This window comes from Emydura macquarii, unplaced genomic scaffold (genome assembly GCF_026122565.2).
Source record: "Emydura macquarii macquarii isolate MOO-44397 ecotype Brisbane River unplaced genomic scaffold, CSIRO-AGI_Emac_v2 contig_3019, whole genome shotgun sequence".
In the NCBI taxonomy this organism is placed as follows: domain Eukaryota; kingdom Metazoa; phylum Chordata; order Testudines; family Chelidae; genus Emydura; species Emydura macquarii.
This window is the reverse complement of record NW_027133156.1, coordinates 6493287-6510290: the sequence shown is the minus strand read 5'-3', so window position 1 is coordinate 6510290 and position 17004 is coordinate 6493287. Positions and strand designations below refer to the sequence as shown.

The 17004-nt window shown below is 41.4% G+C and overlaps 1 protein-coding gene across 1 annotated transcript in view; it reads right to left on the bottom strand.

Moving 5' to 3' along the window:
- Positions 1-17004, bottom strand: part of LOC137141174 (gamma-aminobutyric acid receptor subunit rho-1) — a 66472-nt gene that overhangs the window by 37043 nt on the left and 12425 nt on the right. Inside the window, exon 2 of the mRNA XM_067530007.1 lies at positions 3932-3985. Within this exon, the coding sequence (XP_067386108.1) occupies positions 3932-3985 (54 nt within the window). The remainder of the gene's footprint in view (positions 1-3931; positions 3986-17004) is intronic.

Here is a 17004-nt window from a genome sequence, read left to right as displayed (position 1 = left end):
ATCAATAAATTATTCAAAGTTGATTCGATGTATATTATATGTTTCATTTCTGCTTAATTGGATGTTTTAACTGAGGAAGTCTTCTTTTATGATTTCTGAATTGTGGGCTTTGGGCATCTGGAGAAGTTCTGTTAACTTCCAATTTTCACCCAGACTCTTTTGTTTAAATTTTTCCTCGCAATCAATTTTGCTTATAATTGTTTTCAGCTTTGGGAAATTGTCCCTTTTAGAATGCCAAGTGGCTTTACATATTACTTGTCAGCCCTATATTACACATAACAAATGTAATTAAGTTGTGATCACTTATCTAGGCAACCACTAAATCTTCAAGCACAGGATCCACAACTATTTTAGAAAGTTAACGATGGATGTGCTTTGTACTCTGAACTATCCCATCTCCTGCTGGGATCTTATCTTTCCTTCTCCTCCTACACATTTGTTTTATACACCTGTTGTCTCATATTATGTATAGATTGTAAATACTTTGAGGGTAGGGACTGTTTTATTATTTGTACACAGTTCTTAGCACAGAAAGACCCTGGCTCCTAACCATAATGTCCAGGGCACTACAATAATAATCTCAAACTGTGTAGGTTTGGACCTGGATGAGAGACCTCCAAGAAAAATTCAGCCCTGGAGCAACTCTATAGTAGGATGTAATGTTTGAAGCTATTCCTGTGTTTTTCATAAGGAAGATGTTGCAAAAGTTGACGTTATGACTAGTAACTGGCCTGATTTGTATGATTATGTTGCCGAATGGAAGCCACTAAACTCATTTGCATACATGATCTAATCCAGACTTGAAACCAGGTCTGAAGACATGAAAGCTAAAGCGTGGCCTCACATTCTAACCCCTTCATATTTTTTACAATGCATCACTGTCTGCCTGGGGCGGGAAAGAGTAGGTCAGAGCTCAGGTTGAGTAGGAGCTCATGGGAGCTAAACCCTGAGACCATATCCAATAGGAACATTTACTTATAGCAGCTCTTTTGACATGAGCGGGTAAAAAGTATGAATTCATCTGAAGAAGAAAATGATTAAGAATTTGCAGCTCAGATCCTCAGTTGTTGTAAATTGGCACTGCTCATTGACTCCAATGCAGCTATGTCAGCTTGTACTAGTTGAGGATCTGGACCTGAAAAAACAAAGCACTAAGAGGCTGTCTGAACTTTCCCTGCAGTGCTGCTGACTAGAGATGGTAAAATGTTTGACAAAGGTTTTCCCATAAAAAATGCTATTTAGTCAAAAATGAGGCACCCAAAAACCAGTGGCCACTTTGGAAGATTTTGGCCGATATAAGTGTGAAGCTGGTAAAAAAAATCTATACATCTATTTCCATGAACATTTTTAAATAAAATTATTTTATTTATTTGAAATGTTAATGATTTTTTAGATTTTTCAATAAAAAGGTGAAATGAAAACTCTTGTTTTGACTGTTAAAAATTTGAAAATTTGCATTGTAGCTTTTGAAAACTGAAAAAATTTTGGGGGTCCATTCAAGTTTTTGTCCCTTTCTCCTTCTTAAACATTTCCCCTTAGAAGTGAGTGGAAAATAAAATAGAAAGGGGATAAAAAAATGAAACCCACCCCAAAATCAAACCCCAACCTTTTTTGGTTTTTGAAAACTTGAAACAAAACCAATTTCTAGCTGAAACATCAAAATAAAGGTAGAAAGAAAGTTTTCATTTTTTCATCAAAATATCGAACCTTCAAACAAAGCGATAGTTTGTTGTGAAAATTTTAGGTTCATTCAGAAAGACTTTCCATCAAAAATTCTTTGACAAAACATTTTGACCAATCCAATGTATTTGCTGCTTTCTTCTTCTTCCCATTTGGAGTACTAGAAGAGGAGAATGGTCCCCAAAACTCTCATTCTTCAGGGTAACCAAGGTAAGGTTTGCCTACCTTGTTTTGATTGAGGACCAGTGTTCTCTATCTATGCTGCAATGAACTGACTCAGAGTAAGCCATTAAGACTCAGTTTTGCCTACTCACTTTCTGATGTAACTGGCCTTCAGTGAGAAGCCCTGAGTTTTGTGGGCATGTAAATTTGGCTCTGCTTAATACCCATGCTAAAGAGATTGCCTTAACAATCAAAAGGACAGAACTGAAGAGAGGAAAATGAGTGACATTTCTTGACGTAGCAATGCCAATTGCTGTATGAGTGGCTAGGACGGACATTCCACATTACTGGTGTTACAAAGAGATCGCTACTGTGGTCTCTGTATAGGTTAGGCTGATGTGGAAGATTCTAACTGTATGTTCCAGCCACATATGTTATCTGTTGCAGCATCAGAGAGCGCAGCTGTAGACCCCATAGGACAATGCCAGTGTGTGTGTTTGTGTGTGTATGGGAGGGAGGAGGGGGGGTTGGATTGGGAACACTGGATTTTTAAAAGATGCCTTGGAAGCCAATTTGTTTCCCAAACTCACTGTCCCCTTCTGGGATTCATTTGGTTCTGTTCATGATACAGCTTCTCCGCAATTCTCTTAAACGTACTCCCTTTTCCTGATTAGATAGCACTACACTGCAGCAATTATAAAAAGCGAGGGCCTCCTACTGAATCTCTGCATGTCACTGATCTCAGTCATATATTTTTAATGGTCCTTATCAAGGAGAGAAGCTTTCCAGAAGTGGCAGAAAAGTCATCATGAGGAAGAACTCAAAGGGTGTGCTGGCAGCTGGGCTGTAGAGTGACCAGATGTCCCAATTTTAAAGGGACAGTCCCAATATTGGGGTTTTTGTCTTATAGGTGCCTATTATTTCCCATGCCTTGTCTCGATTTTTCACACTTGTTATCGGTCACCCTACTGGGCTGCTATAGACTCCCATGGGGATAGAGGAGTGGGATTCCTAGCAATCATGGGAATAGACATAAAGGATGGTTGGACATCTTTTATATTCCTTGACTTTAAGGCCAGAAATGACAGTTATGATTATCCATCTCCTGCATAACACAGGCCATAGATTTTACTGACTAATTTCTGCATTAAGCCCAATAACAGGTGCTCCAGTTCAACCACATTTTTTAGAAATGCATCTGTATTGATATAAAGATTTCCAGTGATGGAGAATCCACCGCATGCCTAGGTAAGTTGTTCCAATGGTTTGCTACCTTCTCTGTTGAAAATGGAAATACGAGGCAGATTTTAATTTGTCTAGCTTCAGCTTCCAGCTGTAGGATCTTGTTATGCCTTTGTCTGCTGCACTAAAGATCCCTCTACTATCAGAAATCATCTTCTGGAAATTCTATCCTTTTACCAGAAGGGATGGGGACCCCCAGCTGCTAGGGGAAGTAGAGGGTGTGGAATTTCCCCTGCACCTCAGTCAAGAAGGTGATGGCCGGATGTGTTTGTAACCCACTGATAGTGTTTGTTATACATCCTCCTGTGCCTAGGCCACAAAGGATGTGAGCCTCTTACATCCTCCCATTACAGAACCTGGCTCTTTAGCTTGAGCTGTAGACATTGATGCTTTGAGCACTAAAGTTCCTTAGTTCAATCTCTTGTGTGCTTGCCAAGATGGCACCTGACACATAAGCAGGCACGTATTCAGGATTGAACAGAAGACCTCCTGAGCTGAAAGCATAGGTCTCTACAGCTTAAGATAGAGAGCCAGGCTCAGTAGATGTAGGCTGCAACAGACTCATCTTCAGTGGATTAGGTACAAAGGCAGATACTATCATATCCTGACCAGTAGGTTACCTGCCCTAGAAGTGGAAAGAACAGACTAACATTTCACCACTCTGAGTACCAAGCCAGATCTTATCATTGGAGTGCCCATGTTTATTTACTAAATGGTTTTTTTTTTTCTCAAATCTGACCCTTCCAGATGGGGAGGAAGGCACTGTGGTGTTGCTGCTGACAGCCAATAATATAAAGAGCTAGCAAGACGTAATAGCTATTGGGATGCTATGTTTTTAGTAGCATACCTGCCTTGCTTGTGTGTTTCTCCATGTGTTTCCCGTCTCTGTCTTTGCGGTTGACTGCAAGAAAAGGACAGAGACAAGGAAGAATTGAAACATTCAGAATATTACAAAAGTTTGTCATGTTTTAAATCTAACCTTTGAGTAATACCAGGAAAAAAGGTAAGGGGTAGGTGGGAAGTATAGCACTTTTGGGCCCTTTCTTTACAATGGGTGTAAATGTTTCTACCTGCAATTTTTATCCACCTTCCTGGTTTCCTCTTGAGTGCCAACATAGCCATAGCAGAAGGGGACCTGCAGTGTACTCCTAAACCACAGTCAGTATTGTGTCTAGGTTATTTGACAGAGGGTTGAGACAGGATGGATCACATTCTTTACACAGGGTCCAAGACTCTCCTTTTCAATAATTTACTAGTTTTATCGGCTCTGCAAGAAGAAATCTATAATATCTTCTGGGCCTATGTTTACCATACTACAGTATGGTCCTTTCTGCTAGAATTAGAAGCATGGTCAGCCTTGTCTATATGGACGCTATTGACCTTGGCCATTGACTGTCTATGAATAATGCATAACTCAGAAGTTATTTGGTTTCAGGGTAACTTATTAAACACCCTGAATTTTTCTTGGGAGAGGATGGTAGAGTTAGTCTTAATTTGTTGTAATGGGTCTTTGTCCTCTATCCAGCTTTCTCTCTTGCTGCATCTTTGGATGTCACAGTACTGGGCTGGATTTTGTCATCCTATACAGGAGAAAACCTAATGGAAGAGAAATAAGAGATTTCTGTGCAATCGTCAAAGCATTCAGTACTAGTTATTCAAAAGAGGACATATTGTAGACATTCAACTTTATTCAAACAAAATAGTAGTCTTGGCAGAATGCAACCAGCAGGAAGTGAATTATGAAAATACTGTATCCTATCTGGGTAAACTTGTTCAGCCACTTCTGACAAATGAGAATTGCACTTCATTTGCACCTAGTTCAGAAATGCTGCAGAGCTACCTAGCAGCCAATTTTAGTTACACATCCTCTCAGTTCATAGTGGCATGCTCGTTACAAAGAAGACATTTTTATATCTAAAATGTTCCATTTTTGTTGTGCTATGCTATATTTGCTCAGTGTATTGCGGTACTCTGTAAGGTACATAGATAAAACAACAGGTATGTATGACAATGGCATTTGTGTTTAGAAGGAACCCCAATCCCTATAAAACCCAACCTCTATAGCATATAAACACTTGCTTTCTCGCTGTTACCAAAGGGCCTGATCTTGTAAATACACAAGAAACATTCCCATTGATTTCAGTAGAACTCAGATTACTCACGTATATCTCATTTTGGACACCACTCATTTTAGTCCCCAATTACCTTTGTTCCACATAAATGTCCTGCGCCTCTGGCTTTTATTGTTGAAAATGATTTACATTAGAAATAAAGAACCAAGGTTTTAGAGAGATAGTTACACCAAAGGAATTAATCCCACGGCATGTAAAATTATTTGCATGAATATGCTTTTCATATCCCTCATTTTGGGTCTCTGTCCCACATTATGTTCCACATTTAGCAGTCTGAGATGCATAATAAGACTTCCTGTCTGAGTAAAAGTTTGCAGGACTTGGCCCAAGATGAATACATAACACATTAGTGGGTGATAATGGAAATACCAGTTCTACTCCCAGAGCATGACATTTAAAAAAATATTCTTTTCTTGCTGCCCTGACTCCTTGAATCTCTGCACTGGTTCCTGCTATTCTTCCATAGCAAGCACAAGCTCATCTCCATTTCTCCAACCCTGCCTACATTGATGCCCTTGTCTCCTCCTCCACCCTCATTTGCTCCCCACGTTTTCACAAGCTGGCAGTTCCAAAGCCAAAACCTTTGTCTTCTGCACCTATTCATTTTTGATCAGGAGAGGCGCAATTAATTCCCTGCAGCCATACCAGGATACAACATTACTTTCTCTATTTCCAAGCTTCTCAAGGATTTCCTCACTTCCCTTTAGAGTCCTAAGAGCTTCTGGGCCAAGTCAATAAGTGATTTATCAAGTTGTGTAAATTATACATTGGTAAAAGTATTACAGGAGTCTGAGCCTAAGGGAGATTTACACTGCTATAATTTGCATGCTGAGGGGCCAGAAGTCACAAAAAGGAGCAAACTAAAGAATCAGATGGCCTAATGTAACCTTTATACCTGTGTATTAGGTGATTTGCCTGAAACACTCCTGTCTTACAGACCTCAGTTCGTGAGTGACTGTTAGACTCCAATATACTCAATGGGCTAACATGAGAATTGATGTGTAAAGTGGTGTAAATTACACCTTGTTAGGCTGGTGTGACTCTACAGAATTTTCAACTGGACATGTTCAGTACACACCGGTGGGGTTGTGTAACAGGACAGTTGCCCAGGAGCTGGCGCGCCTGGGGCTAAGCTAGCCCTGATTACAAGATGAGCCTCACCTTAGAGGAATCAGGTGACCACATTAAAGCTAGCAGGCAATGCAGCCACCTGGCTGGTTGAGACACCATATGAAAGTAGGGCTAGAGGGATGAGCTCCAGCCAGAAAGGGCTGAGGACTGATATGTGGGGCAGACTAAGAGCTCTGGATGTGGCTGAAAAATCAGAGCTAAGGTTGAACTAGGGTGTTTTTGTTTTTTGAGCTAGTTTTGAAAAAGATTTTGGACTTTATGTGGGGAGCTCATTGAGGATTGTTTGGACCATTTTGTGATTAAGGATTTTGAGGTTTGTGTGAACTTTGACATTGAACCAGCCCCAGAAAAGGGTTCTCTAAGCCACAACAGAGGCTGTCTTGAGTGTATAAGGGGCCAGTAAGAGGCAGCTAATAGAGGCTGGGTGTTTGTAATGTGGCCCCTGCCCAGGAGGGGTGCTCAATACATAGACATTGTTACAGGCTGAAGTGAGTTGTGAAGTACAGTCATGGGAGCTTGGACTAAACCTAGAAGTTGCATTGTTTTAGCTAATTACGTTGTTGTTGTTTAGTATATCTGTGTGAACAATCTTACGAACTGTTTTTCTGAACCTGTAATTTACAGGTACAGCTCTGTGTATAGACCAGTTCTGAGTTAAACTGGTGCAGTTTGTGTGTAGACAGTCCCCTAGACTCCGCTTTGAATTTGGGCCTGTGTGGCTAAAAGTCTCCAGGTTCCTTTACCAGTTCCAGAATCCTTCAGTTCTCCACCAGCCCCTAAATCTATCACTTAACATCTTCTGAACTTGAGAGAATACAGCTGGTGAGCCTGGTTGTCTGTTTAGTCACATAATGTTCTCTTTCTGTCCACTTGCCATGATCTTGATGGGTTTCTTGAACTCAAAATGGACAGAAAGTGCTCTCTGTCACTCACTTGTACTTAAGATATATGAACTTTTAAGGAGCCCCCATAGTGCATGAGGGTTCTCTGCTATTCCCTTCAGGGGCCTAAAGCTACTACATATCCCATCTCAGTGGTGCTTCTGGTGAAGGCCTGAGAGACAGATGGTGACCAAGAATATTTTGGGGTTAAGTCAGACCAAATTTTCATCAGGTGAAGATGTGCCTAATTATGCTCCATCCCCTGAAAAGGAGCTGTGCTTCTTTAAATCTCTTGGGTTTCTAAGAACCAGGCATCAGAGCTCTGGAGATATTGGTTAGGTTTTTTATGTTTAGAGCTTGTTAGAGTTGTAGCATTTAAGGTCAGGAAAGACCATCTGACCATTCAGTTTGTCATCCTGCCTATCAGGAAGGGGATGGGGCCTGGGACTGAATTAATTTACTTTTTGTTTTCCTTTAAGCCCTCAAAAGGAAAGAAAGGTGTCTTCCTTTGCCTAACTTTAGCCTCCAGTGGAGTTTTACCCTGACATTGCACAGAGAAAAATAAAGTCATGACATTTCAGTGTAATGCATTTGTACAGAACTTGCTATACAAGTAATAAATTCAAGGTGGCTAAGCTATCACTATGGGTTATATTGTCAGACATTCAAAGCATAGCTGCCCTGCTGGGCCATCTAGAGGTGTTAAATGTACTAAAACCAAACTCACAAAGCCTTCAGGGTGGTTGTTACTTCCATGACATGTCATTTAATACCATTATTATAGCCAAGAGTTTAGATTTAAGTGTTTGTTGGGAGAGTGATTAGAATTAGATAGCCTGTCCTACTTAGTCGTGTACCGTATCCTCCCTTCCAACTCAGCAAAGATCTCTTCTGACCCAGGCAGGCTCCCTGACCCTTGCTAATATCCCAGCAAGCCCATTATGATAGCTCAGCAGATGTGGCTTTCTCTGCTGAGCCAGCTGCTCTCTTCAAATCTTATGCATTTCAGAGATTCCCTGGAGTCAAAGATGCACAATGCATTGTGGGGAATCTCCCATGGAGAAGCTCAGGGGTACATAACATCAGCTGAATAGTTCTTTGCAGGTTATACAGTACCATGCTCTGAAAGAGGCTCTTCTAAATTAGCTTACTTGGTGGGACAAAACAAGCAGCCAGCCCTTTAAGCACATAAATCCAGGCTTAATGGACAACGAAATGCATCACTTTAGCAGCCTCATTGGGTAATCTATCCTTTCGTTTCTGTTGGTGCAGGTACGGTCTTATGTAAGTGTACTTACATGCTGCCCAAGGCAATAAATTCTCAAAATAGGTTTTGTGCAAAGACAATACGTAGCATACTCTAGCTCAGCAGTTCCCAAACTGTGGGTCGTGACCACAAGTGGGGTCGCTTCATCAGCAGATGGGGTCATGGTAATCCCGTGTGGAGAAGGCAGCTTTTTACAAAATGGCCTGTTCTGCACAGCGTGACCTCACACGCACCCTATGCACAAGGTCTTGTCACACAAAGGAAGCTCTTTTGATCCACAAAACGGAGCCCACCCTGCAGCGTGTCACACGCACTGTATGTGTGTGAGCTCATGCAGGCCAGAAGACTCCCTTTTGTTTTTTCGCCTTCCTCTGCAGCACGGGGCATGAGTCACTTGCCGGTGGATTGTCTGTACCTTGTAGTCCTTAAACCATGATTTGAGGACTTCAGAAACTCAGTACTAGGTTAGGAGTCTATTCCAGGAGTTGGTGGGTGAGATTCTGTGTTGTGCAGGAGGTCAGACTGGATTATCACACTGGTCCCTTCTGACTTTAAAGTCTATGCAGTGTGTGTGTGTGTGTGTGAGGTCACACTTCATAGAGGACACCATTTTTTAATGGTAACTTCCAGGCTGTCTGGGGTAACAACACATCTGAAAATGGGGTCATGCAGGAAAAATGTTTGGGAACCACTGCTCTAGCTGCAAAAAGCATAGAAAAATAGCAAACAGCAAGGTTGGGCTGGTTTGAGATACTCATGGCACTATATCTGACTAGAGCTGTCTGGAAAATGAAAACTTTTCTATGAGACTTGTTATGGGAAATCTCAGTTCAGAAATTTCCCCTCAAATGAGTTTTCCCATAGGAAAATTTAAAAAATGTGGAAACATCTATTTCCCCTCCCACCCTTGCATACTGGTTTTCAGCTTTTGCTAGATGGAAAACTACCAAGTCCCCTCTCTTTTTAAACTTTTCCCAGCTGACAAAGTTAGTCTTATTTTGTATTGCTGTCTCTCAAAAGAACATTTCCAACATTTAACATTGAAGTGTTGAAAGTATTTTTCACTTTTTAAAAGTCAGCTTTGTAATTGAGTGTTGACACAGCATAAGCTTAATTTTAAGATTAACATCAAATGAGTGCCTATTTTCTTCCTCTTTCTCTGGAGGAAAAAAGGGGAACTGAGAGAAGGTAGGCATTTTCCCACAGCTTCAAAATCAAGAGTTTTAAAAATACCCCCCTCCCCCTCCAAATCTTCATTTCAAAGTTTTTAAAACAAAAAAACTAATTCCATGAAAAACTTCAGCCAGCATTACTATGATGTTTGTTTACTGAAATGTATTCTATAAGTAGAGATTCAAATCCTCCAGTTCTTCCTTGAGAATTACTGGCAAAACTCCCATTGTAATAATAGTAGTATTGTTCCATTGACCAAGTGGTAGCCTACATTCAGAGTCTTGCAGAACGGGTTTCCATTTGGACAAGAAATTGACAACACTAAGGTCATGTTTACACTAGCAAGCTTATAGCGGCATAGCCATACCAATGCAGCTGTGCCACTGTACGATCACTTGTGTAGCTGTCTCTATGCTGATGTCGACATAATAAAACCACCTCCACGAGCGGCAGTAGCTCTGTCAGTGGGAGAAGCTCTCCCGCCAACATAGCTCTGTCTGCACTACCACTTAGGCCAGTGAAACTTACATTGCTCAAGGGTGTGTTTTTTCACACCCCTGAGTGACATAAGTGGTAGGGTAGACATGGCCTAAATCAAAGTATATCCTTAATATAATGTTTATTTGCAATACACACATTGTTTCCCTGAATAGCAGTAGGACCAAAACTACCCCCACACAACTCTTACCAGATTCTTGGACCAGGAACTTCCTGCCCTATCCCAAGAAGCAGCTCCCATGCTAGTGTTTCCCTCCAGTGATGCATATGGACAGCCAAATGCAACTGTCCCTGCTGACTGCCCACACGGTTTTGTTCCTATCCTCAGCTGCTGAGCTTGAAACTTCTGAAAGCCTGTTAGCTCCGCGCTCTTCTGGGCCACGTGGTTTTGTTTGATGGCTCTAGGAGTCAGACCCCTCTTTTGAAGCTGCTTTTACTGCACAAAGCAACTTTCATTTAAGGAGCACTTAAAGCCACCATTTACTCAAAGGTGGCCAGTGAGAACCTTTGCTTCCAAGAGGCAATGAACGTCTGGTTTATAGCATGTTAGCACTTACTGCCTTGCCTCCAAGGATCTCAAAGTACTTTTCACAGTAAATGCCCACTGGGTTGTCCTCCATTATTTCTGCCATCTGCCAGAGAAGTTAAATTACTTGCCAGGCATCGTGCAGCAAGTCAGTGGCACAGCCAAGAATAAACCCAGGTGGTCCAACTTCCAGCATATCCACTCTGTTCAATTAGATGACTAAGTGCCCTGTAAGGACTGCAGGATTTGGCCCAAGGGAAATACTATAGTGTAAACTGAAAATCGCCAAGTACTAGTGTGCTGGGGTAGAGTGTTATAATTCCTAGCCTCAGTCAGGCTCTCACTGATGATCTGAACAAGCTAGTCCAGTCAGATGGAACTAGACAATGACATTTGCAACAACCAATTTGACAAGTTTAGCCTCTGCTTGTAACAAAATGACGTTTTTAAAACTCTGGACTGATCAGACAGTTCTCTACCAGCACTGGCAAGCAATGCTCAGCTATTGTGGTTGGGCAGCTATGCCACATGGGATTTTTTCCTGTTTCCTGACTGGATAACTTCATGAACATTTCTGCCATGTACATGTAGATTTACAATTCTTTTCATCAGTACTGCCAAGTGCAACTTCAGCGTTCTCTTTCTGCTAAGATTCATGCTAGTAAAACTGACTGGCACAAGTATTCATGGAACACAAACAAGAGGTGAACATAAGGAAAAAGTCGTTGTTTTACGTCAGTAATTCATAGTGTTATACCACATTACATGTATACCTCAAATAACTTTCTAAAGTGGGTAAATCTCATCCCTGTTTTACACATGGGAAAACCAAGGCACAGAGGAGTAAGTGACTTACCCAAGGTCACTCAAACAGTGGTGGATTTGGGATTTTACTCATCTGACTTGTACCTGTCCACTCTGCCTCTCAGTATTCACTTAAACCTGTTTTTGCAATATTCACCCTAGGAAAGGAGTTGATATTTCTCTCTTCCCCACTAGGGCCTTCCCTTGCTTTATGGGTTTGTCCAGCAGCTACTGAGGCAGCTATGTCAGCTCCTCTTCTCCCACTTTGGACCCTGCTTTAATGGGTCTCCCTAGCAGATAGGGGCAGGCCTTGCAGTTCTCTCTTTACAGCATATTGACTCTCCCACCCAGGAGTTACAGCTGCATAATCCTAACACTGTAACAGAGTACTAGAATAGTTGAAGTAGTGAGTGGTTGACTCTCTGACATCACAGCTTGATAAAAATGTCAGAGAGGCATGCACTGTCCCATCTCTCACCCTATTTTATCCTCAATCTGTCACTGTTCACACCACCCCTTATAACATTTTCACCTAAAATAGCACATCACATTTGTCACCTTTAGAGTTGTTACTATTCATTGTTTAACCTGCTCATTAGAGACAACACTCCTCCCTGCCTCCCGATGGCCAGGGAAGTGAGGCTTGGCGTCCCATTTCACAGATTAGGAGGCTAAAGCAGAGATTAATTTGTCTAAAAACCACAGGAGGAATCAGGGCCAGGATTAGAAATTGGGAGCTGCTGGCTTGCAGGTTTGTGCTCAGGAGGACACCCCTTATTATTCTTTTCTAGTTAGCCAGATCTCAGGATATAATTAAATATATATACACAATGTAAGCACCTCTTGGTGGGGACCAGATCATACTGGTCTATAAAGTGCCTGTAAGAAGAGTAGTCCCCCCCAAAATGCCCTCCTTTGCCAGGTCACAGCCCAACATGTGCATCTGCCTCCATTTCCCTCCCTCTGTGTTCCCAGAAATAGTGCAAACCATCTTTCAAGTATAAATATAGCCCTTTTGGCTATCTAGAAATACCGCTATTACTCAAACAGCAAAAATAGGGCATTCTGCTCTTTCCATTTTCCTTTACAGATTTCATTTCATATTTTTGAGTTTAAGTCTTTGGCCTTGGCCCTACAATGTGAATGGAGTCATCAGAACAGGCCTTTCCCTGTAGGCTGGATTTCCTCTCCTCCATCCCTGGCATACTAATGTGAGTTGTTATTTCTTCTATTTGGCCCTTCATTTCTTTTAAGCTTTGCCAAGCTTTAACTTTTGATGCATAAGTACCAGGTGTTAGTCTATAGTTTTCTACATTCCACATGTTTTGGTTCCTCTTTTTCATTTCTAAATTCAAATGACTTATTCATCCTTTCATAACACTGACATTATTGGCTATATAAGGATAACTGAACTTCCTTCTAGACTGCTATTAGTATTTCCAGTGTCTCTCTAAATACCAGTGTTGTCCCTTATCTATTGCTAACTTTGCTTCTTTAATAACTGAATAACTGCATTAGTTATTTTAAACCTTGTCTCTCTGTTAGAAGGAAACGTACTCTGACAATTACTGCTCATGTCTGTGAAGTGCTTTGCCTAATGATGGTCAGATTATTAATGGAAAACACGTTAGCTGACACAATTTGCCCTTTCTTTCTGTGTTTATATTATTTGTAAGCTGATCCTGGCTTCTCTGGATGTATTTGTTATTCCTAAATATTCACCAAATAGTTTCTGTTAACAAATTTCAGTCTACAATTTGTTCATGAAGTGGCCAGTTTGACTCTTTGCTTTTCATGGTAGTGACTAGCTAAATTTCTGCTCCCAGACTGGATGACTGAAAGTTTTTTAAAACAGGTGACTAGCTCATGATGAATACTGCTTTCCAATAGGATTTTTTGGCACCACCCAGTTTTAGTACTAGCAAAGTTCCATGGCTAACAAAGCTAAACTTAAAACACCCAAAGTGAGGATCAGCAGGGACAAGTCAAGAGGCAGCATTAAATATTAGGATTCCAGAAATAAAAGTGGAACAAATATGAATCTTCTTGTGACCAGCTCTCAGACCATCAGTGGCAGCTGGGATGGCACAGCCTCCCTGGGGCCACATATTGGTCTCAGAGCTCACACAAAATGTATGGGATTCATAATTAAAATTCATAGTTTTCCTCTGTCCCAAAGGGTAACCGTGGGTAGCTGAGATAGATGAAAGAAGAGATTGTGATGGAGGAGCTCTGTAATGATAGGCTCATTGTAAGGGCTATGACTGAAGTTTGCTTTGGGTGCACAATGAAAGGAAATGACATCATTATTTCCATTTCCTCATCAACTCCATATCCTGGAGCGTGGGTGGCATTGTCTATTTTCTACATGGTAGAAATAATGGCATTCCTAGAGCTGATTATTTTTCTTTATTGGAATGGGAAAGTGTTGCTAGTCATTCTCTGTGGGGGACAAAACCCTGTCCCCCATGTCTGTGGCCAGGGCGGGTCTCTGGGACGCAGAATCATTGTACAAAGGAGACAGGATTAGTGGGAGTTATGAAGCGGGTGAGCACCCTTGTGCAGTATGGGGCTTAGTCCAGCAGCGCCACCTTGTGTGTCAGCACTCAGATGCCAGTGCTGAGGAAGGGCAGAGTATCCTGTTGTTTGGGACCTTGTACACTTGCCTCCCCACTTCCTGGAGAAGACATGTCAAGGATATGGCTGCTAATCTCCCCAGCTACTTGTGCTGGGCACAGGTTTGAAGACTTGCACTTTAGTTTCTAGTTATTTGGTATGAATGATGATACACCTAAACCTTGGCTCCTAATAGTAGTGGTCCGGGTATTAGCCAGGGACTTGGGCAACAAAGGATCAATTCTCTCCATCACAGACTTTCTGGCCAAATCACTTATCAGGACTACACTTGAGAGGCTTTGCCAATATACTAGTTGTAGATGTAAGACCTGTAGCGCAAAGTCCTAATGCAGACACCATTACACCAACAAAGTCCTTTTGCCAGTATATCTTATTTCATTTGGGGAACCGGTACAAGCTGTATAAATAAAAACTCTTTTGTCGGCAAAGCAGCATCTACACTAGGAGGTGTAGCATAGGCTTGGGCCTTGAGGAGAAGGGAGAAGTCCAAAGTGACAAAGCCAGCCAAAAGTCTGAGGAGACGGAATGTGGGAAAGAGGTACCTAAATAAATAACGGTTGAATACTTAGCATATTCAGTCATTAAAATATGTATTATTCTGCAAGGAGAGGATCCTTATCCAGCGATAGAGGAAGAACTGAAAACTCCTTAAAGTTTCTCACCACATAGATTTAAGTTGCTTGGAAAATAAAGACAGAGTGATGGGCTTAATTGTTTGTCTCATCTGTCCCTCCCTAGTATTTGAGCATCAGTTAGTGACTTTGGTGGGTATTGTATCAATGGCATGCTGCAGGCAGAAGCCAGACTGCAGGGGATCAGGAGGGAGCTGGAGGGGGAATACAGTATGAATAGATGTCAGACTCAAGGAACATGGAGGTAAATAGGAAGTGGGTGGTGGGGCAGTAATTGGAGAGGTACGTAGAGCTGAAAGGTGGGTTACTGCAGGATAGAGGTAAAAAGAGAGTGCTTGAATAATAAACTGTCAAGACTATTAGGAGAGGGGGAGATGGTGCTGGAAAGGGAGATGGTGCAGCAAGTTTGAGCAGAGATTCAAAGTGGGCCGAATTACTGGGGATTAGATGTGGTAAAGTGGAGTGAGATGGTTTAGCAAGGAGAAAAGCATACGGTTGCTGAAGGAAGAAAGGGCAAACTTACAGTTGAGGAAACCGGCAGTCATGGGACCACAAGCCATTATACCCCTTTGTTTTATCCACTTACACACCGACTAAGACAGAAGACACAATGTATAAAATATTACTCTTTAAAGATGTAGGGTAAAACCTAACTGATTTGCATTTCTAATTGGGGGACTTGTCAATTCCTGAAATGTAAACAAAGCAAGAAGAATGCATCACAAAATGTACTTTATCTAGATATTTGGCAAACAGAGTTTAGTTGTCATTACTTCTAGTCCCACTACATAGAAGTATGCTAATAAAAGGTCTGTAGTATGCAGTCTTAATATGCCACCTCAGTACTGTGGTCTACTAAATCTTTTCTGGGAGATGGGGAGAGACAGCCGTTTTCTGTATACAAATGATGTGTGGGGATCAGTGGGGTATGAGCTGAAAAGGTTCTACTGTATTACTTGTAATGATCCAGAAAATTCAATATGAAATCCCCCTTCTAACCAAATGTGTGAATATGGAGCAATCTTGAGATATAACACAATGCCAATTTGAAGATGGAAAGGCTTGAGGAACGGCTAGGAATATATTATTGTGGTCTATTCTAGGCAAAATGAGTGGTAGAAAGGACAAGAAGGCACAAAGCCAGGAGTAAACAAAGTATACAAAAGAACTAGATAGGAGAAAAGCAAACTAAGGCCCTGTTTACACTTACCTGCGAGATTCGGTGGCAGTCGACCGGAGTTATGTAAAGTACACAAAAAACTTGCGTAACTCCCGTTGACTTCCCTGCTTCTCTTCTGCGCTCTGTTATCACTGCACTGAGCTACGCTACTTGTGGAGGTGGTCTTAATATGTTGATTTCTGGATCGACTGAGTGGGTCTTCACTGACCGCTCAGTCGATCCAGAGAAATTGATCTGACGGCGGCAAATTTGCCGCTGTCAGTGTAGCCGTAGCCAATAGCAGAGCAGAGGGACTGGGGTGTGGTGTAGGCAGGACTGGATTTTGGCATAGGCTCTTTAGACCCTCTATGATCCCAGCTCCTGAAGTCATATAATTGACTATGTCCAAGGAAGTAGCTCAAAGTGAATGAGACCATTACTTTTTTAGTGAGAGGGGTTTTAGTGGAGTGAAGTGGGCAAAAGCTAGATTATAAGGGGTTACATTGAGAAATGGAGGGGGGAAAATTCAAGGGGCTGTCAACAGTTAATTTGATTGAGTTTAAAAGTAAAGAGATTGAGGGAAATAAGATGCTAGAGAGCTTTTAGAAGAGAGATGCAAAGTTGGACAATGCCACATATAAAAGATTACCTAGGAATATCTTGGATGAATAGATTGAAATAAAAATGTCAAGTAACTTGATTTAGTTATTTTATGATTGCACTGGAGATACAAAAAGGTACTTTGGGGAAAAAAACAGATACAGGCTTTTCATACTTTATATGGGCAGCGAAAAAATCAACAAATGGTTTGCATGACTAAAGAACTGGAAGTATCAACATTTCTCACTTTAAATTATCAGCAAGTGTTTATACTAGCACAGAATTTACCAGTGATAACAGAGCTATAAGGATGTAATCTGCATCTCATGTTCAGCACTGTGTCCAAAGCTTCAAGGCATCTCTTATTACAAGTCAAAGAGTGAAGAGCGAGGGTAGTTTGGTATTGGATCGCACAAGGCCAATAGGCTGATGAGATAAGGATAAGTCTATGGACCATCTTAAAGGTTTAAGTGGCAGAGT